At 41.9% G+C, this 9,517-nt stretch overlaps 1 protein-coding gene across 1 annotated transcript in view; it reads left to right on the forward strand.

Annotated features, from left to right (window-relative positions):
- The window catches only part of PPID (peptidylprolyl isomerase D), a 20,748-nt gene that overhangs the window by 1,180 nt on the left and 10,051 nt on the right, over positions 1-9,517 (forward strand). Inside the window, exons 2-7 of the mRNA XM_007446619.1 lie at positions 546-686; positions 3,605-3,711; positions 5,947-6,135; positions 6,981-7,103; positions 7,268-7,374; positions 9,026-9,167. Coding sequence (XP_007446681.1) covers positions 546-686; positions 3,605-3,711; positions 5,947-6,135; positions 6,981-7,103; positions 7,268-7,374; positions 9,026-9,167 — 809 coding nt within the window. The remainder of the gene's footprint in view (positions 1-545; positions 687-3,604; positions 3,712-5,946; positions 6,136-6,980; positions 7,104-7,267; positions 7,375-9,025; positions 9,168-9,517) is intronic.

Consider the following 9,517-nt stretch of genomic DNA (forward strand, 5'->3'; position numbering starts at 1 on the left):
CCCCCCCCCCCCACAGACTTATATGTATCAGTACTTTCATTTTGTTTTGAAATTTAGTGCCAGGTTTATCTTTTACCTGCCTTAGGAATTGTCTAGAATGTGAACTTTTCAGCTTTTGCTTCAGAGGCAGCACTGGGCAGGTTCTACAGAGCACAAAGACTACAGCTGTACCTACAGCATGGCCGACGTGACCCCTCAGGATGTTTCATTTTCTCCTGTTGGTTACTTGGTGATGGGAAGTTATGAGCACATTTCAGAGAAATTAATCAAATGAAAACCATTCCTAGTTCATGGTGTCCTTAAATGGTGCTACTCTTCTGGCTGCTGTGTTGATGATCCTTTGTAAGATGTAGTAAAATAATTGTTTCAAATTCATCTAGATACATGATACTTAACATGAGGTAGACTGAATTTGAATATTAGAAAACTAACCGAAAAAGAGAACTTGGTATTTCAGTCACCATAATTTTACCAACTCTCCTTTTACCATTTGCTTATTTAGCTGGTTGTTTTGCATACTGACACAGTTTCATTTTTTCTTTCAGTTGGTCGAATTGTCTTGGAATTGTTTGCAGATATTGTACCCAAAACTGCAGAAAATTTTCGTGCATTGTGTACAGGAGAAAAAGGCATTGGACCCACCACTGGGAAACCTCTGCATTTCAAAGGATGTCCTTTCCATCGAAGTACGAATGCGTTTTTCTGAATCTGGTTTTCCTTATAGGTGATTGAATCCTGTTCTTTAGGAGTTAGGCAAGAAAATACTAAGTAGAGGGTGAGAGTTAACAATTACATATAATGGATTATTATTCAGCCATAACAAGTAATGAAGTACTGATACATGGTACCATGGGGACAAACCTCGAAAATATTATGCTAAGTGATAAAAGCAAGACACGAAAACAAAAGGTCACTTGTTGTTTAACTTCATTTATATGAAATATCCAGAATAGATAAATCCATAGAGACAGAAAGCAGATTGGTGGTTGCCAGGGGCTAGGGGTAGAGGGATGGGGAGTGACTGCTTTTAATTTGACAAGGTTTTGTTTTGGGCTGATAAAAAGAACTTGAAACTAGACAGAGGTGATAATTACCAATACTGTGAATGTACTAAATGTCACTGAATTGTACACTTTAAAATGGTTAGTGGTTAATTTTATGCTATGTAAATTTTACCTAAATTAAAATCCTCCAAACTCTATGATGCAAAAAAAAAAAAAAAAAAAAATTACTGTTAGTTTCCAAAAGGATGCTTTGAGATCTGAGATGATAGCTCAGTTTCATAAAGGTTGGGCTGTGGAAGGTGGAATTAATTATGGGAGGGTACTAAGGTTTATATATACAGAAATGGACTACCCTAGCTTCACCAGGGTGTGGCCATGGTAAACAAACAGAGCTTGGGTAGCTTGACTACCTGGTGATAGAAAGTTATGCCTACTTCTTGGGCAGGATTGCTTGGGAAGACTGCAGCCAACTTAAAGATTCTGTGTCTCGGACACCTGGTGTGATGTGTGATCAAAAGGTGACTTTTCACACTGTGTCGTCATACCTTTGTTCAGTGATTATTTGATGGCTCCCCCAATAGACTGTAGGCTCCATGAGTTCAGAAAATGTATCTTCTCACCATTTTGTCCTTAGCATCCAGTATAGTTATTGAGTAGGCCTGCAATAAATATTTGTTTAATGAATAAACAAATGAGTTAAACTATAATTATGAGTATTTAAATTCTTCTAAAACTTGATAAAGAAAAAATTAACAGTGATTTTTTTTAAAAGAAGATGTTGGGGGTAGGAGTTTATTAATTTCTTTTATTTGTTTTTGTTGTTTTGGGTCTTCATTTCTGTGCGAGGGCTTTCTCTAGTGGTGGCAAGCGGGGGCCACTCTTCATCGCGGTGCGCGGGCCTCTCACTATTGCGGCCTCTCTTTTTGCGGAGCACAGGCTCCAGACGCGCAGGCTCAGTAGTTGTGGCCCACAGGCCTAGTTGCTCTGCGGCATGTGGGATCCTCCCAGACCAGGGCTCAAACCCGTGTCCCCTGCATTAGCAGGCAGATTCTCAACCACTGTGCCACCAGGGAAGCCCCTAACAGTGATTTTAGAATACTTAAACTGTTGATTTACTTTCACATTTAATAAAATACCAAAATGTAAGCATACCACGGAGATATTACAGGTTCAGTTCCAGTCCACTGCAATAAAGCGAATATTGCAGTAAAGCAAGTCACAAATTTTTGGTTTCCCAGTGCATATAAAAGTTATGTTTATACTGTAGTCTATTGTGTGTAATAGTATTATGTCTGAAAAAATAGTATGTATCTTAATCTAAAAATACTTTATTGCTAAAAAATGCCCAAACAATTATAGTAGTAACATGAAAGATTACTCATCACAGATTACTGTAACAAATAATAATGAAAGTTTGAAATATTGCAAGAATTACCAAAATGTGACACAGAGATATGAAATGAGCAAATGCTTTTGAAAAAAAAATGACACTGATAGACTTGCTCTATGCAGGATTGCTACAAGCCTTGCAAGTTGTAAAGAAAAAAAAAAACACAGTATCTGCAAAGCGCAATAAATGGAGGAGTGCCTGTATGCTAATAAAGGGTGTGCAGAAAAGAGTTAACATATCAGGCCTGAGGCTGCTGGCCTTAGAAGAGTCTACTTGCAAGGGTGGCCATTGCCTGGAGTCAGGGAACGTGGCGCTTGAACCACTCTCTGAATCCTGAAGGTGATTTACTCTGCCTAGACTCTTTGTGCAATCTGATTTATGCGGAACACTGCTCTCCTTTGGGAGTCTGGAATTTTGCTTCCTGCTGGGCAGACAGTGCCTGCAGGATCAGCCCCAGCAGAGACCTTGGGTGCTGAGTCTCTACAGGGCTCTCCTGGGGAGAAACACTGTGCACATGTTGCTGCATTTCTTTGCTGGGGGGAGGAGGAATGTGCCCTGTGACCATTCATGGGAGCGAGGGAGCATAAGGGAACACCTGGATTCCTCCAGGCTCTCCCTTTATCATCCAGCTGTGTCTTCTTACTACATCCGTGTAATACAAACAGATACCGAGTTCTGTGAGTCCTGGGAAATCTCTGAGCATGCGGCAGTGTTCTTGGGAACCCTTGCTACTAAGTGATAATATTTGCTGAAGTACTTGCATTACAGTGTAACAAACCTCTTGGGAATAATTGGTTTTTCAGTAGCATTTTTGAGTAACCATTATGTGCCCAGCCATGCACATGGTTACCAATGAGGAAAAAAGGAGTTGCTGTACTTAATTGTTTGCTGGGAGAGACAGATCATTATGATACATATGATAAAAGGGAGGTAGAATCAAGATGTTGTTGGAGAAAAATAAGGAGTTCCAGTATTGGGGTCTGACAGTTCTATAGGGGAGGTGCCATGCGAAGTGATTCTTTGAGTGTTAGTGGGCCATCAAGGAGTGGGAGTAGCTGGGACTCAGACTGTGAAAAGCCTTTTAAGAGTTAGCAGTTGTGGACGGGGGCGGGGAAGGACAGGAGAGAAGTTGTCCTCATTACGACATATCCACTAGTCAGCATTGCTGCAGTCATGTGTAGCTTCTAATGGTGATTTTCCTTTTTTGTAGTTATTAAGAAATTTATGATTCAGGGTGGAGACTTCTCAAATCAGAATGGGACAGGTGGAGAAAGTATTTATGGTGAAAAATTTGAAGATGAAAATTTCCATTATAAGGTAAAGTAGACAAAAATGCGTGTTTGTTGCTGATAATAAAAGTTATGTGCCTGGGATACTTGTTGAATTAGGATAAATGCCTCAGATGTGCTCAGATCTCCTTTATTTGTGAAAGGTATCATATTTGTAAATATACATCTTTTTTTTGGTTAATAAATTTATTTTATTTATTTATTTTTGGCTGTGTTGGGTCTTCATTGCTGCATGTGGGCTTTCTCCAGTTGTGGTGAGCAGGGGCTGCTCTTCATTGCAGTGCGTGGGCTTCTCATTGCAGTGGCTTCTCTTGTTGCAGAGCACGGGCTCTAGCCACAGTAGTTGTGGTGCGTGGGCTCAGTAGTTGTGGCTTACGGGCTCTAGAGTGCAGGCTCAGTAGTTGTGGCGCACGGGCTTAGTCACTTCGAGGCATGTGGGATCTTCCCGGACCAGGGATCAAACCCGTGTCCCCTGCATTGGCAGGCGGATTCCTAACCACTGTGCCACCAGGGAAGCCCCATAAATATATGTCTTTAATACGAAAAAATTTCATCCAATAGTGATTTTATTGGCAAGAATGCAACAGCTATTTCATTGTGATCCAGGTTTATATACTTCAGTAAAGCCAATGTGTTTTTAAGGGTGGCCACCATATGGCAAAACTGTTTCCAGGAAAAATGTGCTCATCAGAGGGATGGTAACTTGTGCATCTTTATGCTTAAATTTGAAGAGTAACAAAAGCATCGCTAATGTCTGGGATGTCAGGGGATTTGCACACTAGCAGATCTGGTTAACCTCCAGGCTCCTAAAGGACGTTAGTGGTGCCTGTGCCTTCTTATCTTCCTGGTCCCAAGATGTCCCCATCGGGGTATGTTGCGTCATTCAGGTTATAAGAATGGACATGTAAGTACAAAAGTAAAGTGACTTTTTTTGGAAATGAGGAATATGAGCAAGGTAATTAGGATAATTTGAGAATAAAATGTCATCAGTCTTTTAAAGTTTATTGCCTGCAGCTAGTACTGTCACTGGCACCAAAGAGTTTATAAAAATGAAATGCCTTCATGATAAGGAATTAAAAATCTTGCCAGAAAGACAAGATTAAAACACATAGGACAACTGGAGAATAATACAACAATATGCTAGTAAATGCTAAGTTGATTGTGACTTTCTGTGTATGCTGTAGGAAAAAAGTATGATATATATTAGGGAAGACACTGAGGGGGAATGGGTACTTAAGCTGGGCAAACTGGACCTCGCAAGGTGGCTGAGATTTGGTTAGAAGGAACTAGAATACAGATGCCAGTTTGAGGGAGGGATGTGAGTGAGGAAGGACAAAGGCGTGAGGAAATAAGGTTAATAATATTTAATACCGTGGGAAGAGCACCAAACTTTTGGAAGGGAGAAAGGGAAGCTACCAGAAGGATGAACACTAAGATCATGTGACGGACATGTTGAGAAGAAGCAAGGGGGCCTTTTGCAAGGGCATCTGGTTCTTCTACACGCTTGGTGGCCTTGAAGGCAGGGCTAGATTCAGGTTGAGGGGTAAAGGCACCTTAGGCGGGAGGACCAGCGTGAGTGTTACACGTGCGGCCCAACAAGGAGTGCGTTTAGGAAGCCTTAGGGTCAGGTGGAAAGAGGAAGGCAGTGGGGCCACGGAGCCTTTGAACAGGCTGGGCCAAGGTAGACGTTGGGTTTTCGGGAGGTACGCGGTGGTTCCTTTTGGGCATTCTCTCAAGAAGTGCTTCACCGGATGAAAGCTGTGATATTTGGCTTCCTTGGAGAGTAGGAAAGGACCTAACAGAACTTCCAGTCTAAACTGAATGTCGCTCGCTGTTCTCAGTGTAAAGAAAGAATCATAAAGGATGAATTATAATGTAGACCTGAGAGCAGCAGCGCTGTTGAGTGCTTTTCAGAAAAAAACGCCCCCGTCATAACAAAGGGCAAAGCTGAATCACTAGGTCTTCATCTTAAAGATGAAGCGTAAGCACTTTCTCAGTACGGCCGGTTTAGAAGTGCCACCCCTGCCCCCCACGATTGTTTCTGTTACTTCATTCGGTTTCATAAGCTTTTCTTAAAGTGTAAAAAGTGATTAAGTATCCCACGTTTTGTGAATTAAAGATTACAGTTGGTACAAAGTAAGATTACACTACACGGTGTGATCTAAATGGTATTGCAGTCCACCCTAATTTTGTGAATGGTTGGTAGAGAGTAATTCAGACAATAACTCTAACCTTGGTTTTCTTTAATGGCCTATTCCTGCAGCATGATAAGGAGGGATTACTGAGCATGGCGAATGCAGGCCGCAACACAAACGGCTCTCAGTTCTTCATCACGATGGTTCCGACTCCTCACTTGGATGGCAAACACGTGGTGTTTGGCCAAGTGATTAAAGGAATGGGTGTGGCAAGGATTCTGGAGAATGTGGAGGTGAAAGGTGAAAAACCTGCCAAAGTGAGTACCAAGTGACAGGGTAAGACCCTCGTTATCCTAGCTGCCGTCTTAGCAAATGTAAGTAAAAGGCTCAGATGATGGTTAGCTGAAAGACGTTAGGACGGCTCTTGTTAAAGAAGCCTGGACCTGCCACTTTTTCTTCAAAGCTTTTTTGTACACTGGGAGAGATGAGGGCAGTTTAAAAGGAGTTGTTATGATTTCAGCATCAGTCTTGCTGATTTTGGTAACTTAGCTCTCCTAGACCTGCAAAACTTTGAATCAGTGTGTATACAAGTACAGAGAGAGCAGGAAACCGGGAAACCTTGGTCTCCTCTCTGCCATTTAACTTGTGGTTTAGGCTTGCTCTTGTTATTTAACTTTCCTTGGCCTGTTTCCTCAGCCTACATAAATCATTTAAGGGTTTAGACTGGATTATGTCACTCCCAAGAGGCTTGTGCTCTAAATGTGTGTGAATCCACCCTCACGGGCAGGGTTGTGAGTGGAATTGGAGACTCAGACCTGCAGGAGGGGGGCTGCCACTTAGTGTGCGAAGGAAACAGCAGTCAGTGAGTCGAAGGCACGTGCCATGTAAGGAGAATCCCACAGGGGAACGATGAAACTTCCCACGTAGCCTGTGTGCACAGAGCTGCTGGACAGCAGCAGCAGGCACGTGTGCTGCGAAGTGACCCTGCTGTGCTCCTCTGGGTGTGTGCAGAGGTGCGCCTCCCGACTCCAGCCTGTCGCGTCAGAAGCAGCTTGGACGCTGTTGCTCATGCCTTGTGGCTGGAGAGCTTTTAAACCCAGACTCTTGTTAAAGTCGTCATTAATATGGTAGACGCTTCTACAATTGAGGGTTATTTTTACAGTTGTGCGTTACTGCAGACTGCGGAGAACTGAAGGGAGGGGATGATTGGGGAATATTCCCCAAGGATGGATCTGGTGACAGTCATCCAGACTTCCCCGAGGATGCAGACATAGACGTAAAAGATGTGAGTACTTTCACGTGGGTTAAAGTTTAAGTACTTAAACTGCTAAAAATATTTAGCACTAAAATTTTGAGCTTTTTGTATCAGTCTGTCTCAATGATAGAACTTAGCACTAAACCACGTTATATACTAAAACCCAACATATTCGTGTTCTTTCTTTTGTACAGGTAGATAAAATTTTATTAATAACGGAAGACTTAAAAAACATTGGAAATACTTTTTTCAAATCCCAGAACTGGGAGATGGCCATTAAAAAATACACCAAAGTTTTAAGGTAATAAAATATTTTTAATAAATTGCTGTAAGAACTTGAAATTGAATTATAAACTGAAATTCAAGAGTTGTTTTTTCTATTTTTGGCATATTACTTGCAGAGTAACCAAGTGTATTGAAATAGTTGCATTTCTTTGGTTGCTTCCAGATTCTTATTTTGAAAAATTTCAAAACACAGAAAAGTTAAGAATAGTACATGGATAGCCATGTACCTTTACCTGTGTTCACCAGTTTTTAAGTTTTGCCACACTTGTTTTTGCAGAATCATTTTGAAAGGAAGTTGCAGATACCATGACACTTTACCCCTCAATATTTTAGCAAGCATTTCCTGAGAAGCCAGGACACTCTTCTGCTTAGCCTTAAGACTATGAAAACATCTCCCAAATATCATTATGTCATCCATATTCAAAGGTCCCCAGTTGTTTCAATTTTGTTTTGTTTTTACACCAGTATCCATTATATCCTTTGGTTTTATGTGTCTAAGGCTCCTCTAATCTTTAATCTCCACGTTTTTTAGTCATTTGCATTTTGTGGCGTCAAAGCCCATTGTCTTATGGAATACCATCTGTGTGTTTATTGCTTCCTCAAGGTTAGTTTGAGGTTACATATTTTAGCAAGGACTTGAATAGGTGACGTGTATGTTTCCTATGATACCATGTCCTGAAGGCACATGGCAGTTTCGCCCGTTTTGAGTTTTGCGACTTGGTTAAAGTGGCGTCAGCCACGTCTCTGTTATGAAAGTACCTTTCCCCTTTGTAAATAATAAGTCCTCTGTGAGGTGATAACTGTGAGATTGTGTGACCATCTCATTCCTAGCCTTTCATCCAGTGGTTTCAACATCATTGAAGCCCTTTGCCTGAATCAGTTATTACACTGACGCTTGCAGAACTGCGATTTTTTCAGTCATTCTGCAGTTACGAGCTGGCATTCTTCTGTTTGAAAGACCCCCCACCCCTCCTTCTTTTAAAGTATTACTGTAGTATTTGATCAATTCAACGAATTATACTATTACCGTCATTCTTTCTGATGCTTGAAGGCTTCCCGATTGTGTGATGGGAGCCCCTTTCCTGTATCCCTTTGACTGTTCCGTTAGTCTGTGAGCTCTTGCTTTCTGCCACAAGATGGTCCAGACCCATCTTGTACTTAACCTTGTGTTTCTCCAAGGAGCCCTGATTCTTTTCAGTGGGGGACAGACTCTAGAAACCAAATTCTGGGGGCCAGGCCCTTTTCAGTAAACAGCTAGGAACTACAGTAAAAGACAAGTCAGAATCACCACCACAGGGCTCTTCACCTGTCCCCATTCCAGTCCCTGTCCCACAATGACAGCCTTGGTTCCAAACCTAATTACACTGGAAAGTGGGTGATGGAAACCTGAGCTTTACAAATAGAAGTGTTCCTTACTGTATAATCTCTAGGTTTGGGGATTGTTCTTAAGTTGTCGTCTTTGAACATTTTGGGAAAGAAGTTGGAACAAGTAAAAATCTTCTAAAGGAAAGCATTTAATAAAAAGATTGTGGTCATTAAGAACATTAATATTAGCATGTGATGAACTTTTATATCAGAACTGACACAGCACGTTTTGACCGAGTGGAGGAGGGCAGAGTTGTGTCTTAATGGGGGCTGCTTGCTGCTTGTACCGATGTGTCCTCCAGGTATGTGGAAGGCTCGAAGGCTGCTACTGAGAACGCAGGCAGAGCAAAGCTGCAGCCTGTCACTTTGAGCTGCCTGCTGAATATCGGAGCCTGCAAACTGAAGCTGTCCGATTGGCAGGGAGCAGTCGACAGCTGTTTGGAGGTAAGTCTGTTGATGTTACCTTTTGGAAAGAGTTGGATGATGACTTACTACTTCGAACAAAAGCAGTTTTATGTGACACTACTGTTATCTTATTGTGGAGGACCTAGTGAGACCCAGTGAAACATAATCTAAGTCACTTTATCTCTGAGTATTTTGGACCTCAGTTCTTCCTCTCAGACCATTCATTTAGCTTATAACACTACATCACTTAGTTTCTCTGAAGACACTTTCCTCCTCAGCTCATCTATTCACTTAGCAGTTGAGCGCCTGTTATGTGCCAGGCATTGGAAGACAGAGCAGGAGTGACTGCGACTGTGGCCGGCGAGGTCGTTAGCAGAGCGTCGGCGCCT

This window comes from Lipotes vexillifer, unplaced genomic scaffold (genome assembly GCF_000442215.2).
Source record: "Lipotes vexillifer unplaced genomic scaffold, Lipotes_vexillifer_v1.1 scaffold1862, whole genome shotgun sequence".
Lineage (NCBI taxonomy): Eukaryota > Metazoa > Chordata > Mammalia > Artiodactyla > Lipotidae > Lipotes > Lipotes vexillifer.